This window comes from Cnephaeus nilssonii (genome assembly GCF_951640355.1).
Source record: "Cnephaeus nilssonii genome assembly, chromosome: 10".
Taxonomy (NCBI): Eukaryota; Metazoa; Chordata; class Mammalia; order Chiroptera; family Vespertilionidae; genus Cnephaeus; species Cnephaeus nilssonii.
This window is the reverse complement of record NC_137081.1, coordinates 44,570,241-44,590,441: the sequence shown is the minus strand read 5'-3', so window position 1 is coordinate 44,590,441 and position 20,201 is coordinate 44,570,241. Positions and strand designations below refer to the sequence as shown.

At 44.3% G+C, this 20,201-nt stretch overlaps 1 protein-coding gene across 2 annotated transcripts in view; it reads left to right on the top strand.

The window, feature by feature from the left end:
* MAP3K20 (mitogen-activated protein kinase kinase kinase 20) overlaps positions 1-19,492 on the top strand; it is a 144,704-nt gene extending 125,212 nt beyond the window's left edge. For both annotated transcript variants that reach the window (XM_079782149.1, XM_079782150.1), the window contains exons 17-20: positions 9,128-9,244; positions 11,537-11,611; positions 14,138-14,288; positions 17,509-19,492. In XM_079782149.1, coding sequence (XP_079638275.1) covers positions 9,128-9,244; positions 11,537-11,611; positions 14,138-14,288; positions 17,509-18,209 — 1,044 coding nt within the window. In that variant the 3' untranslated portion in view covers positions 18,210-19,492. The remainder of the gene's footprint in view (positions 1-9,127; positions 9,245-11,536; positions 11,612-14,137; positions 14,289-17,508) is intronic.
* Positions 19,493-20,201: the final 709 nt, after the last annotated feature.

The window sequence follows — 20,201 nt, the reverse complement described above, 5'->3', positions numbered from 1 at the left end:
ATTAACTGAGTGTTGTTTAGAATTTTGTCTTTACAGGGTTAATAGTTTCTGTTTTACTTGGCCAGTAATCTTAAATCAGAAAAAACTTTCATAAAGTTGGCAATGCGGAAGCAATTCAAAGGGAATGAATGCTTGCTTGTCCTCCATCAACCAGGCACTTGCTCTTAAAATTATCCAGGTATTTCAGCAGCTGCCCAGATAAAAGGTACATATTCTGGGCACCCAACAGAATTGTCACCTTCTCATCAGTTTCAAATGCAGAAATTCCCCTCTCCTCAACAAAATTCCATGTTTCTTGTAGATTTGCACTGGGAGGCAGATTATCTCGCTGGTAGAAAGGTGTGGGTAACTGTTTTTTTGCTATTCAACACCCTAACAAAGAGCTTCCCAGTGCCCAGCTCTGCTCCGGTCATCAGTGTCTTTTCCCTATTGAACAGTCATCAGCATCCCCTAGAAATGTGCATCAGGGTGCAGATCTGAGCAGTGGGCATGTCCTCTCAGGTAGGAATCTAGTTATGAGATTAAAATCCATGGTAGCCAGGACCTGTCCCATGATCTGTTTGTGTAACTACACAGGATTGGGTTGTTGCTGGTTTGGGAAGTGGAAGTCATACTTAGCCACAAAGCCCTTTACGCCAGGGCTGGAAGGAAGTGTTTGTGATTCCAGACTTTGGCCAGATCAGTCAAGGAGGAGCATACAGACAGTGGGATGGCACCATAGGCACTTTTAACAATGATCTTTTTCAACAATGGAGGGGGAAATTGGCCATGTTGGACTTGTTAGAGACTCAGTATTTCAATCTCTGCCATGGAGCCTTATAAAGGAATTCATTAAGATAATTTAGACTATTTATTGACTTTGGAAGATAAAAGTCCTCTGTACTGTAATTCTTACTTTTGTTAACTCATAACACGGATTGTTCAGGATTCAGAAAAGACTGAGAGGACACCTGCTCTCATATAGTAGACCACCTTGGTTCAATTCTGAACTCTACAACTTGCTGTCTTGGTTAAATACCTCATCTCTCCATGTTTTAGTTTCCTCATCTGAGGTAAGGCTCTCTGGCTGTCAGTCACTTTTCATAGCCAGTATACCTCCAGATGATGTTCCTATTGGTAGGGCCTCATCAGGATTTATTGATGCAGGAAAGGGAAGAACTGGTGTTGTTATTTCATCCATCTATGTAAGAAGATACAAGTTTCCTCCTTCTTTGATTTCTTTCATAAAATCAGTCATTGTTATATTGCCACTTGGCTGCACCTTCTTCTTTTTTTCCAACCTTGGTCATTCCCTGGCATTAGAGTTATTTAGTGTCTTCTGGATCCCCAAATTCATGCCCAAGTAAGATGCTCTGACCCAGCCTGCCTGCTCTGGCCAAATCCCAAGTCTAGGCACTCCTCATACCTTCCTTCCAGTGAACACTCATTACCTTCTGGCCCATTCCCTTAAATTGCTGCTAGATAACGGGCCAGCCAGTCCAATAACAAACTGGAGCTCTGTTGGTAACCAATATTGGTAACAATGATAATTGCTCCTCTTGGAGCTCCTTTTTTGGCTCTGGCACTTTGCTGAGAACTTAATTTACGTTACTTCATTTAAACCTCAGACAGCACAACCAGCCATTTGTAAATAAAGAACACTAAGGCTCCGACAGGATATATAACTTAGCTAAGGTTGGGAGAGAAAAAAGTTGGGGGGATTCAAACTCATGTAGTTGGACTTTAGACTTGTGGTCTTTTATCTCCCCCTCCTGCTGCTCCTCTAGTAAATGGCTTAATGTAACATTCTTTCCTGTATTGTTTCCGTTTTAATAGAAATCCTCAAAATCTTCAACCAAATGAGTGAATAACAGGGCTATTTCAGACCACCATGGGTGAAATGGTTTTGGAAAGGGAGTTCTTTGAGGCTCCACAGGCTCTCTCAAAATACAGAGTTACCTGCTTTTGATTTCTGCTTGTCAGAATTGAGTCATTCTCACACGTCCAAAGTGACTCTAGGATGTTTCCGATTCAAAAATCAATACCCACCTTTCTGTCACTCACATCAAGGCAAAATCAATAGTTCACCCTGGTTAAACTGAATGGTTTTTAAAACTGAGCCCTCATTCCCATGACCTGGTCCCTATCACTACCAAGGAACTGAAAAGGTAGCGATTGTGCATGTAAAAATCTATATTGGGCTTGTAAATATGTGGAATTGTTACTTTTAGTGATATTACTGACCATTCAATTCATCTTATTTGTATGAAAACCTTTTCAATGATCAATTGGGTAAGAATTCGTTCCATAACATTCCATCTGGAGTTGGGTCCTGTGGAATTCAATAATTTTTTAAATCCTAGGAGTTGTGGAGAATGCTCGTTGACACTGTATGACTCACTGGGTAACAAATATACCAGGAATGCCTTAGGGTAATTTGAAATTGAGCAAAAGTTAAAGAATTTCATTACTTTGTGGGTTACTTTTCTTAAGTAGACAACAATTGAATCATAGAGGCCCTGAAAATACCTAAGAGTAATAGCAGGGCATTGATAGATTGAGTTAATAATTCAAGTAAACAATGCATATTCTCTTTCCTTCTCACCCAGCTTTGTAACAAGAAGTACCTGCTTTTTAATGAATGGAGAATGCCACTCTTGTCTTATAACTGCCTTGATTATACTTTTATTGCTTCTGCGGCTATTTTCCTTTATGGTTCAGGTGAAAGGCTTTCTTTCAGATAAGAGAAAAAGGAATTTAGAAAGTAGAAGGTCTGCAACGCTATTATGTAGATCTTTGTTTCTCCAACTTAGACTTTGAGAAACAAAGAAGCAGTTGCCCCAGGGCAGGACTGATGGCCACTTGACTTTTTGGTTGTATTAGCAGAATATTCTCTGGTCCTTCTCCCTCCTGCCTGTTGTCAATAGCTGGTCGCATTGTGCAGCTCCCCAAACCACCCAGTGAGTCCATCCTGCCACCCTTCCCGACTGTCCTTCCCCATTGGCCTCTCCTCCAACTTGGGAGCCAGGCTGCCTTGTGCTGTTATCATCCCTCCTCCACCACTCATTGGCTCGGAAACTCTTGGAAAAGTCCTTAATCTGTCTGAGGCCCATTTTCCTCTCTTACCTATTAGTAAGGATATCAACTAAGTAAGTTGACATCAACTGCATAAGTACCCAGCAACATGCCTAGAGCATAGTAAGCATTCCACAGTTGTGAGTCCCTTCCTGTCAGCCCCTTCTCACCATAGAGTTTCTCTGCGCATGTGCACTTTGGGGAATGAGGTCATAGAGGAGTACTTGGGTTGTGAGATGGGAGAGCCAAGCAGAGGGAATAGAACATTTGCGCACAGTTCCAGATCTTTTGACTGTGCTTAGACTAACTTAATTCCAAAACCTGACAGGTAAAAGAAACAGAACTAAATAAACTCAGCTTGTTGAAGGCTTTTTATCCCAGCCACTGCCTTGAGTCTGTTTCAGAGAAGATCAATCCAGACGCCAAAGAGACATTATCCTGCCCAGTTATCTCTGGGCCCATGTTGCCGCGGTAGCAGTGCCTCCAAAACAAAGAAATACTGAGAGATTTGTCAATTCTGAGTGACTAATTGGACTTATGTTAGCCAAGAGCTAGGTTTTTACATTTTTTAATAGACCTTTTCCGTCACTAAGTGTCTCTCCTTCTTGTGCCTGTGGCTGGGGAAAGAGGGCGACTTCCCTCAGGCCTGGGCTCCCCTTGGTTCTGCAATTCTTCTGCAAGTTTTCCTAAGACATGAGGCTCCCCCAGCTTCCTTGTGAAGCCAACAGGTTCTCAACAGCCTTTCTGTTAGTGCGCTTTCATAATCACCTTGTCTGGGCTTGCTGAGGACGCATTCCAGGGCCAGTGCTATGAGAGCGTTTTCTAGTTTCGGCACGTAAGGTGCTCAGTACATTATTCTTAATCTCTCAGAATCTTTCAAAGAATATAAGAAAGAAGGTGAATTTATAGTCCAGGGGTCAAATCTGATGCAAAGACATGAGTTTATTTTTCCTTTTAATTGTACATACAGTATTCATCCCACAACATATTATATTATTCATACAGCAAAGTTGAAAAAATTTTATAGTGAACCCTCATATACCCACCTCCACACTTCAACCATTAACATTTTACTCTACTTGCTTTATCACATGTCTGTCCACCTATCAGTCCTTTTTTTTTAAAAAAATATATTTTATTGATTTTTCACAGAGAGGAAGGGAGAGGGATAGAGAATTAGAAACATTGGTGAGAAAGAAACATCGATCAGCTGCCTCCTGCACACCCCCCACTGGGGATGTGCCTGCAACCAAGTATATGCCCTCGACCGGAATCGAACCTGGGACCCTTCAGTCCACAGGCCAACGCTCTATCCACTGAGCCAAACCAGTCAGGGCCAGTCCTTATTTTTATGCATTTCAAAGTAATTTACAGACATCAGTACACTTTCTCCTAAATATTTCATTATGCTAGAGTTCAATGAGAAATGTACACGTCTCCGATATGCATTTGCTTACTTAATGCATATACCTCTATAACCCAAACCCCCATCAGTAGAGCATTCCCACTCCCAGAAAGTTCCTCACGCCCCTTCCCATTCAATCCCTTCTGCAGAAGCAACCACTCTTGTGAATTTTTTCCACAAGATTGGTTTTGTCTATTCCAGAAAGTCATATAAATGGAATTCTTAGTATGTTCTTTTTGCATAAGACTTTCACTCACTGTAATGTTTGTGTGATAGATCCATGTCATTGCATGCATCCGTAATGGTTCCTTTGTATTGCTGAGTAATATTCCATTCTATGAATATACAGCAGTTTATCCTTCTCTTGATGAACACTTGGCCTGCTTCCAGCTCTTTGGCTCTCATGAGAAAGCTAATCAGAACAATGCTGTGCAAGTCTTTTCTCATTTCTCTGGGGTAAATACCTAGGAAAAGACTTTGTGAGTCATAGAATAGGTGTATGTTTAGTTTTATAATAAATTGCCAAGAAAAACAAGGGGGACGAGCCAAGATGGCGGCGGAGGTGAACGGCTGATCTGTTGCCTCGCATGGCAGTTTCGGAAAAACAACTAAAAGATGGACTGGTGAGCGCGGCGACTCCTGCTCGCGTCTCCCCAGGCCAGGCGGCTGCTCCTCTCAGCCAGCACCGCAGCCGGGGCCATGAGCTCGTGGGCGCCGCGGCAGCTGCTGTGGCGGCGGCCGCGGACTCGGCGCAGCGACTCTCGGTGAAGGAAGAGACCATCTTTCTGCGAGACGGGCCCACCCGCGTCACCGACCTGGCCCAGCTTCCCACTGAGATCCTCGGGGCCCCGGAGACCGCCAACACCGACTTAGAGGATTCTTAGGACTTCCTGTCTTACACTCAAGTCCTCTAGCCATTTTGAGAGAGGAGGACCAAGAAGGCAGCAAAGTCAAACAAAGGAACTTCGCGCACAGCAATTTCAAAGTTAAACAAAGGAACTTCGCCGCGCACAGAGCGTCTGCCACCCAGAACCACAGGAGAGCTGGCTGAATGGTGGATTTACAGCTAAGAGAGAAGAGGAAAGAGCGAACTCTGGAGGAGCTGAGGTGCGGAGGCGCGTGGGTCGGGGTAAGGGACTTGTGGCTTTTGTTCCAACCCTAGGGGAGATTAGCTCCCCAGACGCCTGCGGGGAGAGGATGGACTCTCGGCCTTTGGATCGGAGAGTGGGAGTGACTTCCTTGTGGAGGTGCGCCCAGCAATCAGTGTTTGCTGCATTGGAGTGCGGAACGAGGGGGCTTAGAAACGTGAAAAGCAGAAAAAAAGCAGACTTGCAGCCAGTTCGGTTCACCACGCCATGGCCTGGTGGCGCCCTGAGGCCCCGCCCCGCCCTGAGACTCGCCCCGCCCTGGGACCCGCCCCGCTCGTTTTGCAGGTCCGCCCCGCACGTCTTGCAGGCACGCCTGGGCTCCAAGCAACGGCTTTTGCATGTGGGTGGCCTGCCCTATGGCAGCTTGACCAGATAAACTGCGGTTCTAGTCGGACTGCTCTAGGGACGCTCAGACAGGAGGAGGAAACTACAGTTTTTGCCGTAAGTCCTGCTGAGTGGTCTCAGGTAGTAGCTGAACTACACACCATTGGAGACCCAGAAACGAGGGCATCTAGTGGTCGGTGTGAGATGACACCAGATTTCAACCACTCGCATAAAGGACACATTCCAGAGGCAGACTCAATGAGCGCCAAAGCCTTGCTGCACCAAGACCCGGCCCATAAATCTGTCTCCTACACAGCAACTCTTCCTTTATAGACACAGAGGATCCGCACGGCCAATTGGCCTGGAGGACAATTCCTCCCAGCGACACCAACAACAATCAAGACTTAACTATACAAAGGAAGACCAAGATGGAGGCATAGGGCGGAAGCCTGATTGTTGCCTACCACAACAATTTTGAGTCTACGACGGGAGAGCAGAGCAGACACCATCCAGAACCACCGGAGGGCTGACTGAGCAGAGGCTCTACAACTAGAATAAAAGAGAGGGGTACTCGGGATGATGCTGATGCCGGTGACCCAAAGATCACACTTTAAGAACTACGGCTCAGACGACACAGTGGCGGCCTGGAACGTGCTCGGCGCAGTTCCCCCAGCGGTCTCCGGCTGAGGGGAAGGCCCCACTCGCTGCCGAGCACGGACAGACGAGCCCCTGGGAGACATGGGGCGGGAGACTCCGCGCTTGCTGACCTCCGAGTCCTTCAAGAATCTCAACGCCCCGGAAGCGGCCAGGTGCGGACGCTCGGTGACTGGCCACCGCTGCAGACCCAAGGGCTGACGCAGCCACCCCGGACCAGCCCGCTGCCGCGCACCGGGCACACCGGAGCTTCGCCGAGCCCGCCGCCCAACGAGTTCTGCGGCGGCTGCCCTGGAGCTCTGAGAAAATGGCCGAAGGAATTAGGAATTGACCAACAGGAAATGGGATCAAGAAGACGAAACCCCGCTGGGTCCCGGATCCGGGTGAAGCTGCGCGCCCCTGGGTCCGGGTGAGGCTGAGAACTGGGTCAGGGCGAGCCTGGGCCCCGGGTCCGGGTGAGGCCGCAGGCCCCTGGATCCGGGCGAGCCTGGGCCCCGGGTCCGGGTGAGGCCGCGGGCCCCTGGATCCGGGCGAGCCTGGGCCCCGGGTCCGGGTGAGGCCGCGGGCCCCTGGATCCGGGCGAGCCTGGGCCCCGGGTCCGGGTGAGGCCGCGGGCCCCTGGATCCGGGCGAGCCTGGGCCCCGGGTCCGGGTGAGGCCGCGGGCCCCTGGATCCGGGTGAAGCCCTGCCCCTGGGTCCGGCCGAGACCAAACCAGAGGGAGTCGGACCTGCATTACCACCATTTGTCCACCATCCAGAGCTGAGGGGTCAGTGCCGACATGTACTCATAAGGAACTGGTGGACATTGATATTGGGTCTCAAAAGAACTGTTGGTCCAGAAAGAAACTCACTACAGACTGATTCATTTGCCTGTCAGCATAACTATTATTGCTCGTCGCACATTCAATTCTTATAAGTTTATCTCTAGTGACACATGATTTCGCTCATCTAGGGGAAATGATGAACAACATGGACTGATGAACAAGAACAGAACCAGAAACAAGGAGGCATCGATCGGTCTATCGGGCCTCAGAGGGAGGATAGGGGAGGGTGGGGGGAGAAGGGAGAGATCAACCAAAGGTCTTGTGTGCATGCATAAGAGCCTAACCAATGGTTAAGTTCAACAGGGGGTTGGGGCATCCATGGGGAGGGGTGTGGGATGGGAATGGGGGGATGAGGACAAATATGTGACACCTTAATCAATAAAGAAATTAAAAAAATAAATAAATAAAATAAAAAAACATTTAAAATGTAAAAATAAATAAATAAATAAATAAAAATAAAAATAAATAAATAAATTGCCAAAACTTGTTTCCAAAATAATTATACCATTTACAATCCCACTGGTAATCCAGTAGCTCCAAATCCTGGCCACCGTTAGGTGTTATCAGTCTTAGCCATCTGGTAGGTGTATAGTGGTATCGAATTGTGGTTTTAATTTAACGTCCCCTGGTGACTAGTAAAGCACTGTATCATTACATGGTTCTTTTCCTGAAAATTTAACATGCCATCACTTAAAAAACCAAGATTTTTCACATAAGAATCCAGATACCCAGTTTTTCATGAAACATTAAAGGACTTAGCAACACTGGGCTTGTATTCCCACATGGGGACAATCAACAGAAGCTGAGTGGTGGCTGTTGTTCCTTTAGGACAGTTGCCCTTTTGTTCCCCAGAGTCCCTTGCCCTTCTCATAACTCCCCAATACTTAGTTAGGCCAATTGTCATACATCATCACATTTGTGGTATTGTCTTCCTTCCTGTTAAAAGGAAAGTGAGTTCTTCCTTGAACCCTGTCATTATCAATACTGGAAAAGTGAAAGGTAGATTAAGAGGGCCTTATATTTAAAAAAAAAAGTGGAAAGACTACATCTCTGTGTCAATGAAAAAAATGTTTCTACAATGTTTAATATGTAAATTAAATGGGTCGATTTTGAAAGATTACAAGTTAAGGCTCCATAATGAAACTGCCTGGCTTTACTCATTTTTATTATCTGCTTGGCCTCTTTAGGATTTGGAGTTTGCAGTCCCTATAATAGAACACTTACATGGATAAATTATGTCTCAAGATTGCCCTCACTGGGGGTTATTTAACTATGTAGAGAGATCTAATTTCATGTCCTTTTATTGAAATGAGGGGGAAAAAAGAAACACTCCAATAATACTTTATTTAAAACTAGAGGCTCGGTGCATGACATTCATGCACTGGGGGAGGGAGGGTCCCTCAGCCCGGCATGCGCCCTCTCCCAGTCCGGGACCCCTCATGGGACCCCACTGTCACTGCACTTGCCAGCCATGAGCCTGGCTTCTGGCTGAGCGGTTCTTCCCCTGTGGGAACACACTGACCACCAGGGGGCAGCTCCTGCGTTGAGCGTCTGCCCCCTGGTGGTCAGTGCACGTCATAGCAACTGGTTGTTCCACCATTCAGTCGATTTACATATTAGGGTTTTATTATATAGGATAATTCATGTGTTATAAAACATTGAGACTAAAAAATTTTTTTTCACTTTCTCAAATTCTGTAATTTTGCCTTTAATTCCAGGACTGTAAGTGGAAAATGTATATGGAGATAGATGGGGATGAAATTGCAATAACCTACATCAAAGATGTGACATTCAACACCAACCTACCTGATGCAGAGATTTTAAAGATGACAAAGGTAGGGTTCTATTTGCAGCTTAAAAGCTTTTATGAATGTACAGATATCAAACAAAGACATTAAAATACCCCAGCAGTGTGCTTTTGTGCTGTTGATGCTCACATCAGCTGAGCCTCAAGCTGGCTGTTGAAAGGCACATTTTATTTAGCAGATTGAGATCATAATAGTTTTTTGTTAAAATTCCACTTATGCTGTGTGAGCTAAAAAGTATTACAGAAGGTGTCATTTAATTTTTTTTCTACATTTCTTTATGCTCTTTCTGTCATTTACTAAAGGAAAGAAAATGCTAAAGATGAAAATATTTACCTCAAATTTTGGCTCATTTTAAACTTTGGAAAACTTGTAAGGAGGAAGGTGTTCTTGGTTGTGCTCAGTTTCTTGAAGGGCAGTGACGAGGTTAGTCATGAGGCACGTGTTGAAGTCTTCACAGCTTCTTGAAGTTCACACCTATGAATCCCTGGAGAGGCCAGAGAGCATGTTCCTGCTTTAGGGTCAGTGGTAGAAGCCTGCCCATTGAAACACTGAAGAAAGACTTAAAGAAATGCTTAGCTTCTTCTAAAAAAAAATAAAGACTGTTGAATCTCAGAGGGAAGGCAAGTGTGGGTGGGTGGGAAGAGATTAACCAAAGAACTTGTGTGCATATATGCATAACCCATGGACACAGACAATAGGGTGGTGAAGGCCTGGAGATGGGACGGGGGCGGGGGGAGGGGAGGCCATGCTAGAAGGGGTCAATGGGGGAAAAAAGGGACAACTGTAATACTTTCAACAATAAAGGTTTTTAAAAAGACTCAATAAATAAAGAAGTTGGGGAAAAATGTTCAACTCTCCCAATCACACTGAAAATATATATATGAGGCTTAAATTGTAGAAGGTCAACGACAGCCATGGTATCAATAGGACTGTCAACCTGAACTTCACTTGTGCCATTAATTCTTGTACACTCTTGCCAGTAAGTGTGTATTTGGTGTTAGTGGAGGAAATGGGGTTGGTAGCAAAGAAGAACCAGGGTTCACCCACGTGGGAAGTGAAAAGTCTTCAAAGCCACATCATTAGACTTGCAAATGTGTTCCCTTCCCAGGCATCACATTGCTAAACTCCCAAATCCTTTTAATTTAAAATTGCTAAACTCCCAAGTTCATCCAGTAGATTGATTTGATATTCATTGTTGGATTTCCCTGAGTAATGGAGTTGTTTCAATGGTGTTACTTACCTGTAAAGGTTATGATCTGGTTGCAACTTTCCTTTATTTTGTTGGGACATATTGCTGTGACATCTTGAAGACTGGACAGGTACTTCTTTCCTCCCTACCTGTGCTGGCTCTGGTTGCAGCAGTTGTTCATTGCTTCAGTCTCACTTAGGATCCAAGCCATTGCCTGCTAAGGGAAGCAAAGTGTTCAGGGCAGAAAGACCAGGGTGGAAGTGTTAAATCAAATACAAGTGTTTCTGCTATAATGCCATGTATGCATTCCTGACGAACCACATCATTGGCAAAAATCACACGCCAACATTAATAGGGCTTTTAGGAAAAATAGAATTGGGGAAGACCACTCAAAACATGTAGAATTTTTTAACACCATCAGAAGCAATAACAACTCTAATCAAAATAACAAGAAGAAGAACAAACAAAAAACCCACTAGCCCAGTTAAATCTCAGCCGCATTTGCTTTGTACCCAGTTCACAGACACCTGGGATGAAGGGGGGTTGAGGAGAGGAGAAGAGAGAGATTCATTTCTAATAATGACCATTTTCATCAAAATTAAAATAGGATCCAAGGCGTACACTTCTTCATTGATCCTTTGTTTTAATATAGTGAGAAATGTCTCCACAGTTTCCTTTGCATGCACAGCTTTGCCAATAGCCTGATATAGGGGAGAACAGAGTGGTTGGTTGTTGAAGCCACTGAACCAGCCACTGCTGGAGGAAGGTACTTCTGTCTTATATTATTAAGGATTTCTCTTCATTGTGAGAAAGTTTTCTGCTGATGCTTCAAAATATTAGCATGAATGAATGACCTAATGATAGGATTGAGTGATATATCAGAAAAGAGAAGATTGTGGGAGACCAGAACTGGATGTTTGTAAATATATGAAAAGATGTCTTATGAAAACCAAAACCCCATACACTAGCATGCTATGAGTAATCACATGTGAACCAGTGCGACTTCCATGCTAACCTGACATTATGCCCCCATTTGCCAATTGTGTCTGCTGCAGCTGGCCTCAAAGGAACATGCTGTAGCAGAACAGGCTGTACCGTTGCCCTACACTGGCCTAACTTTTGTTTTTCAGCCCCCATTTGTAATGGAGAAGTGGATTGTAGGAATAACAGAAAATCAGACTGTAGAATGTACTGTCACATATGAGGTAAGCTTGGGAGGGGAGGGGTGGGGGGAGAGGCGGGGTGGGGGTGGAGGGGTGGAGGGGTGGAGGGGCTGGTGGCTTTCTCAATAGGAATTTATTTGCTCACTCAGAGTGCTTAAAATTTATTAGACGAGAAACTATTCAACTAACGTGAATATGGGAAGATCAATATAATTACTCTAACAAAGTGTTGGGAAGGAAAGAGAATAGGATACACTTACCTAGATAGAGACTGAGGTAGTCCTTCATTCATTCATCAGTTAATGTCTGAGCACCTCCTACATGCCACATAATGTGTTATGTATTGGGGATGCCAGTGAATAAAACAGAGTGCTTAGAGTTTAGGGGTAAGAGTAGATCAGTGATTCTTCACAAGGATAGACTCAACTTCAACTACCTTCCAGAGGTGAGGGGGGTCTATTATCAAAAGCATATTCCATAGATTTTATATACAGAAAATTACAAAAACTTAACACTAAAAAATATACTATTAAAGTTAAAATTCATATACTTAGCAAATGCCTACTGACAAGTATTGTTCTGTGATTAGAATAGACTAAATCTGTAGTCTGTTGAGTCTTATAGTCCAGTGAGGGAGGGCGGAGATAGAGAATAAATAGGTAACAAATAAATAAGTGATGTCAGGGAGTGATAAGTGCTAACCAGAAAATGGTGAGACTCAGGCATGAGTTTGCGTGACCAGGGAAGGCCGCTCCTCTGAGGAGCAGGAAGAAGCAAGAAACAGCAGAGGAAAGGCAAGCGCAAGTTCCTGAGGCACAGAGGGCAATGACAAAGCTAGAGAGGTGGGTGGGGCTGGAGCATGCAGTGTTATGGCCAAAGGGAGGAGTTTGGATTTACTCTCAGCACGGTGGGGAAGCCAAGTGCTTAAAATAATCTAATTATGTTTTGAAAATTAGCAAGACTTCATGGCTGATGGGACGTACAAAGTAGAGAAACCCTGGGGACTGGGGCCGAGGGGGCCAGTTATAGCCCCGAGTCTTGGCACACGTGGAGATATTGGTATGCATCTACCATCACTATGATGTGCATTTCATTCATTCACTCAAGTATTCATTCAAGGAACATTCAGTAAGGATTTACTATGACCTACGCACTGTAAGAGGAGTTGACACATTTTAGCTCATCAATCTTGTGCAAATACCAAAAGACAGGTAGCATTGTCTTCACTTGGCAGCTAGGGGAAATAGGCTCGGAGAGATGAAAGGTAGCCCCCGGTTTGAGTTGTCCGTGTCATTGTGGGTGGAGTCCCACCAGGTCCTCTGACTGTAAACACAGTTTCCACTCTTCCTCAGCTGTCCCTTCTGTTCCCTTCCCAGCAGTAAGATGTAGGAAGTTAGCCTCCCAGTGGACTCCACACACTAGCACATTATGATGGTCTTCTGAGCCCTCTGGGTCTGGCTTTTCAACATTAGGATCCAAACCCTAGCCAGTTCCCTGCCCCAGGGTGGCCCAGTGCTGGAGCCAATAGTCTTACAGCAGCTATGTATCCTCGCCAGCCAGGGTGCACAGGGTCCCAGGGATGAGGCACCTGAGAAATAGCATTAATTGTCAAAGGTTGCTTGCAGGACTCAAAACCTAAAAACAGAAGTTGGTTGGTCTTGAGGAACTTGGAATCTAGACTATTCTGGAGCCTGTTGACCAGTCCCCACTCCACCACTGAGGAAAACCCTCTTTTTACTAACTAGACAGTGATACTAGCTAGACTTCCTCTCTGCCTTCCTTAGTCAGTAAGGAGACACACTGCACCAAATTCTTCTCTTCTCCTTCTGTCTCCTCTTCCTCTTCCTCCTCCTCCTCCTCCTCAGACTCCATGCTGGTAAGCCACTGGCATCTGTAACTGTCACTCCAGGGCTCTTTACACATGCTTTTGTAACCTTACTGAATCCTGAGAGGCTCTTGAATCCTGCTTCGTGACACCTGGTGAGTAGGGAAGTTTTGGAACAAGAAAGTGCTGTGTCCTGATCTGGTGTCCTCTTCTTTTCCAAATTCTTGGTATTGACTCTATCCTCTCTCCCTTTTGTATCTGTTGCCCTGCACCTTCCGTGGGGTAATTAGTCCCACCAAACTACCCACACTCACCCAGTTACCCTGCTGATCAGAGGCAGTCAGGCAAAATGGTGGTCAGATTGTATTTATTCAGCAAAATGTCAGCTATCAAGTACTATAAACAGAAGAAATTGTTTTTTCATTTCTTATTTAAAAAAGAAGTAAGTTGAGATTGGCCAAACATAATAAATTCTGAGAGAAGACAGCCACATTTTTAATGACTATACTCCACTAAGGAGTAAAGTGCTATCATCTGGAATAAAGTGGTTAAAATGTGTCTTTTAATCAAATTACCATATTTAGGCAAACCATAAATATTTCACCTAATGCATTTATTATAGTGTTCTAAGAAGTTAAATTGAAGTGATATGATAACCTGATTTTCTTTTCTTCCTATTTTATTAACATGTGTATATTTGGTTGTGGGTTTCACTATTTTTTTATTTTTTATTTTTTTTACAGAGTGATGTTAGAACTCCCAAAAGCACTAAACATGTTCATTCGATTCAGTGGAATAGAACGAAACCTCAGGATGAAGTGAAAGCCATCCAGCTTGCCATTCAGACACTATTCCCCAACTCAGAGGGCAACCCTGGAAGCAGGTCTAACTCAAGTAAGTTAGGCGTGCACTAGACTAGACTCCAAACCCTTCGGCACCAAATTCTCATGCCAGGGACAAGTGCCACTCTGTGAATAGATATAGCTTTCTAATATAATATTTCCTTCTTCTATTTTTTAAAATGTATTTTTATTAATTTCAGAGAGGAAGGGAGAGAGAGAGAGAAAGATAGAAACATCAATGATGAGAGAGAATCATTGATTGGCTGCCTCCTACACAACCTCCACTGGGGACCGAGCCCACAACTCGGGCATGTGCCCTTGATTGGAATCGAACCTGGGACCGTTCAGTCCGCAGGCCGACACTCTATCCACGAGCCAAACCAGCGAGGGCCCTTCTTCTATTTTTTGAATATTTGTTTTGAATAGTATTTATGGACTTACAGATATGAGCATATTATAATAAATTTCAATATTTGGATAACTATGATAAAACATGAAAATTAATGACTATGTTATATTGCTAAATAAAATAAGTATATCTATTTCTACACACATGTATTTTGTTTTCAAAATTGTAGATAAAGATATGAGTCTTCTATGTCCAACAAACATTCTTATGAAGCTACTGCTATCACTGGGGCAACTTCCTGAGTCCTGAATAGCATATATACATCAAAGCATAGGAATGACATGAGGAAGGAGGGAGGGAGAGCTAAAGGGAGAAAGGGAGGAAGGAAAGGAGGGAGCGGGAAAATAAAGGTAGGAGAGGATAGAGAAAGAGAAAACATGATATGCATATAATGGATAGTGGTGATGGTAATTATAGATGATATAAAGAAACAATTTAGAAATAACATGGAGGAAGGCCAGCTGACTTGATGATAAATTAGTCATCATTTGGTAGATTCAGGGAAGAGGATCTGACCGTCAACTTTGTGGTTCGAGAAACTCAAATACAACCCAGAGTTATGTTCTGTAGAACTGTGACAAGCTAAAAAACACATGGGGGATGGATGCATAAACCCCATGCAATTCAGTTTTTATCGTGAGAAATATACCTGCAAACAAACCAGAAATACATGTTTTCTGATCAGTGCATTTTTCCCTAGTAAGAAAATCTACCTGAAAAGCCATATCAGAAGGTTTTTTGTTGGCATGGAGACAAAGGACCCTGATGGCTAGTGTCACAGAGTTATGAAGGCCTGGCTACATGTCTTCTACTATAAGGACTGGCTTGTCAACCAGCCCAGATATTTTTACATATGCACCAGCCAGAAGGCCCAGAATCCTGGACAGTAAGCCAAACTCTCCAACAAATACTTTGATAGCATGCTGGACCTGCCTTCCTCTGTCAACACACTTGATTGGGTTATTTTCTTTCACAATTGATCACAAGAAGATATTCTGACCGTCGTGACTGGGCTTGAGTTTTTACCAGCCTTCTCAGCCAGAAATGCATCTTCAAACATCTCTTAGGGCATGCTGTCTCTACAACATGACTAACCCCATATTGTAGGTGTTGATCCTCACTAGCTTCTCTACAGAAGGAACTCTAAGTTCTTTCATTTGCTAATTCAACAATCTTGTGTTGCATGCAAATACTATCAAGCCTTTAAGGACTTCTTACTATAACAAGTTTCCCCTCCCAAACAATATTTTAAGACACATTTTATTTCTGTAGGACTGTCAGAGTCATGATCCCACTAGATGCATGCAACACCTTTGATCCATACAACACCCCACCCTTGAAATCTGTAGGGGTCTTCTCTCTCCATGTCTGCTGTAGTTTTCTCTTTTCTTTTTTTTAAAAAAATATATCTTTATTGATTTCAGAGAGGAAGGAAGAGGGATAGAGAGATAGAAATATTAATGATGAGAGAGAATCATTGATTGGCTGCCTCCTGCACGCCCCCTACTGGGGATCGTGCCCACAGCCTGGGCATGTGCCCTTGGCCGGAATCGAACCTGGGACCCTTAAAAGGGAGGCTACTTGCTGGCAGAGAGAAGTGAGCATCCTCTGTTCTTGTCAGAAGCTCCATCAGGAGCTCAGGGAGGACCACCAGGGAACTCAAGAATGTGGGCAACGTAGTGCGGGGCCCTGGAGAAGACAGGAGAGATCCCAGGTGTGAGAAACTTGCTTATTTACTAAAATATAGCCTACAAAATGGTTCCTGTTAACTGACCATTTTCTTTTACCTTAACCTTTTCCTGTTTGCTTCATTTCCATGCCAAAAAAAAATTTTCTTATTCCTGAACCTCAGGAATCTCTCCTCTGGAGATACGAACTGTCTTTCTTCCAAACAATCTCTAGCTGTCTCCTGTTGGAATCCAATTTATTTTACCTGCAGAGTTCTTGAGGACTTAAAAGTGCTCGCTGAGAAAAAGCTTTTTGTTTTCTAAATGTGCCCCTGCCATCCAAACACACTCACACAGTGTTTTCAGAAGTGAGAACATGGCTAAGTGGGAAGAAGATGGGATTTAGATGCAGAAGGGCCCAGAATTAGTAGCTGAGTGGCCTTGGGCCAGTTACTTATTTCCCAAACTTGCTCCTCCTTTATGGAATAAGATTATTAGTATTTATTTACCTAAAAAGAATAGCGAGATGATTAAATGAAATAATATAAATAAAGCATATGGAACAATGACAAGCATATAGCATATAAGTGTAAATATATAGTGTAAAGGCCTTTGATTTTTTTAAAAATGTGTCCTATATAATAAAAGCCTAATATGCTAAGTGACCAGTCAGCCAGTCAGCTGTTCAACCAATCAAAGCGTAATATGCTAATGATGTGCTAAGGCCGCTCAATGCTCCCTATGACTGCACTGGCCACCAGGGGGCAGATGCTCCAACTGGTAGGTTAGCTTGCTGCTGAGGTCCGGTGGATCGGGACTGAGCCAGAAGGGCTGGACATGCCCCAGAGTCCTCCCATGGTCCCTCCCCAGCTGGCCAACCTCTTGCGTCCCTCCCCAGCTCCGATTGTGCACCGGTGGGGTCCCCCGGCCTGGCCTGCACCCTCTCACAATCTGGGACCCCTTGGGGGGATGTCGGAGAGCCGGTTTTGGCCCAATCCTGCAGACTAGGCCGAATTTGTGCACCAGGCCTCTAGTTTATAATAATAAGGGAAATGTCCTTATACCCAGCCTAGAATTTCCATGAATGGTAAAGCTTAGAGCATCCCAGGCTTGTGTTATCCAGAGACAGGCTGATGAATTAGGCCGTGCAGCTTTGCTGTTGACTTAAGAGATGCTCACTTCCATTTCTTCTGCAGATGCCGATTGCCAGTGGTTAGACACCCTGCGCATGCGGCAGCTTGCCTCCAACACTGGTTTACAACGCTCCCAGAGCAACCCTATCCTGGGGTCACCCTTCTTCCCCTACTTCAACGACCAGGATTCCTACGCTGCTGCTGTGAGGCGGACCCAGGTGCCCATGAAGTATCAACAGATTACACCCATCAACCAGTCCAGGAGCTCCTCCCCCACCCAGTACGGGCTCCCCAGGAACTTCTCCTCTCTGCACCTCAACTCCAGGGACAGCGGCTTTGCCAGTCTCACGACCGACAGCTCTTCGGAGAGGGCCCAGTCCTCCAGCCGGAGTCGGAACAAGTACGAGCGCGGGAGCGGGTCGCTCAGCTCCTCTCCCCGGGGCAGGTTCGGCGGGAAGAGCTCGCACTCCCCTCCTTCACGGGAGAGATACTCGGGGAAGTTCTACCGCGTCCATCCGTCGGCACTCGGCGCGCATCAGTCGCCTGACTTCAAGCGAAGCCCAAACGACCGCCACCAACGCCGGACCATCCCAGGGATGCCTTTGAACCCCGAGACGGACTCGGGAGCCGGCGAGGAGGAGAGCAGAGTCAGCGAAGGGGGCTGGACGAAGGTGGAATATCGGAAGAAGCCCCACAGGCCGTCTCCGGCCAAGACTAGCAGAGAGAGAGCCCGAGGAGGCTACCGCGGGAGGAGAACCTTCTGATGAGTGGAACTAGATGAGTTTTCTTTCCGAAGCAAGCTTTAAAAAAAAATAAAAAAATAATTTAATGGGTTTTCATAATATGATGCCTTCAGATAGAACTGACAAGAAGACAACTTTGCCATTTTCTGGATTTGGGAGAAACGTTCTAATTGAAACTACTGCCAAACCAGACCCTAAACAATGGATGTTGGTAGACCAATGATAGTAACTAGACCTAATCACAATGTACTTATTTTTTCCCCAAAAAATTAACATTTTCAGAGGAGGGGATATTACTGCCATCGTATTACCCTAACCTTTGAGGAGGGGATAATACTGCCATCGTATTACCTAACCTTTGCTGGTCTGGTTAGCAAGGACCTGGACTGGCATGAGGTTAAGTGGGGCACTCGTCTTGGGTGCAAAATTTAAGAGAGCACCCCAAAGCTCAACAATCAAGAGAAATAAGATGTTAATGCAATACTTAAATAAGTGAAAATTAATGCAAAAATATGCGATAAAAATAAGCAAAATCCTAGATAAAGACAGAATCAATATTAATGATTTTTCTTTTTTGTCTAAGGCTCCAATATGGCTTGACAAGGTGCTGTTACTGATCTTGTCTTTATTTAAAATTTTGATATTTTGTTCAACATGATTTTTTGGCATTAATTTTCTTTTTTTTTTAAATATAATTTATCTTGATTATTGAGCTGTTCGGTTTTGAGGGGTTTTTATTGTTGTTTAATGGCCCCTTAAATTTTGTGCCCAAGGCAAGTGCCTCACTTGCCTCATCCTAGTCTCAACACTATTGGTTAGTATTTATTTTAGTGAGATATTTGGGGTTTTGTTATGCTCAGAGCTGAACTGATTTAGGTTGTCATTTTTAGGCAATAAAAGAATGTTATTGAACTTAATGTTGATTACAATGCATATCTCATTCATTAAGACTCATCAGAAACCAAAGAACTAGGAGATTTGTGGTTATTTTCCTAAGCAACTGGAGGCTTTTGAATATTTTTTTCAACATTTTATCAAAGGAGGAGCAAAGAGGGAAACTTGGCATGTCAGAAATCTAAAATCTGTAAGGACACCACAGAGCAGGATAATAATGTCACAAGCTAAGAGCCAGAGAAACTTTAAATTACCAACATCCTTGTTCCAGCAACACAGTAAATACTATCTTTGCAGCAAGAAAGTGCTAAGCAGCTGGGGGCAAAGAGGTAAAGGGTGCAGGTGTGAGAAAACTGCCAGCCATTTAGGATGGGAATTGTGGATCCAACTTGTGAAATTTTACAAACCAAAATGGCTGGGGCTGGGGCTGGGGGGGGGGGGGGGGGGGGGAGGGAGGGGCGGGGGGAGGGGGTTGGGGTGCGCAACAAACTTACTATGTGTCAAATAAATTAATGTCACTCAGTATATTCTGATATTCTGTTCAACATTCACTCACCCTAAATATCAAGTGTCCCTTGCCATGCACAGGATTCGCCATGCCCTGTAGAAATCCTGATGACACCCTGGTAATTTCGTGGGGTTCAATCCTCTTTTCATAGAAATCAGTCATCAAGTACATGTGTACATTATTCCCAGAGTGGCTGCCCTGCTCTAATTCAGTGCTTGGGCCCGGTGGGGAAAACTGTGTTTGGGTAGCATTAAAGTCAAGGTTGTAGGAAATGACCTTTATTTACGAGGGAAGCTGTGATCTAAACCTTGCTTCAACAACTTGATTTTATAAATCATATTGTTTGCCATCTGCATTTACAAGCAAAGCAATGGGAAATGGTGAAATCCAATAGCGAGGCACTCTTTTCCATCTTGGATATCTTCTCTAAGGTTTTAAGCTCCCTTTGGATCCTTTCTCACTAAGCTTATATCAACCACAGTTTTTAGTTATGTTTCCCCTTGTTTGTGTTTAAACTTAAAAGTGGACTAATACAAAGTATGCTATCTTAATGGTATGCTACATTCAAATGCAATTCAAATATTTTCTTTGACTAGAATTTTTGGTAAGTA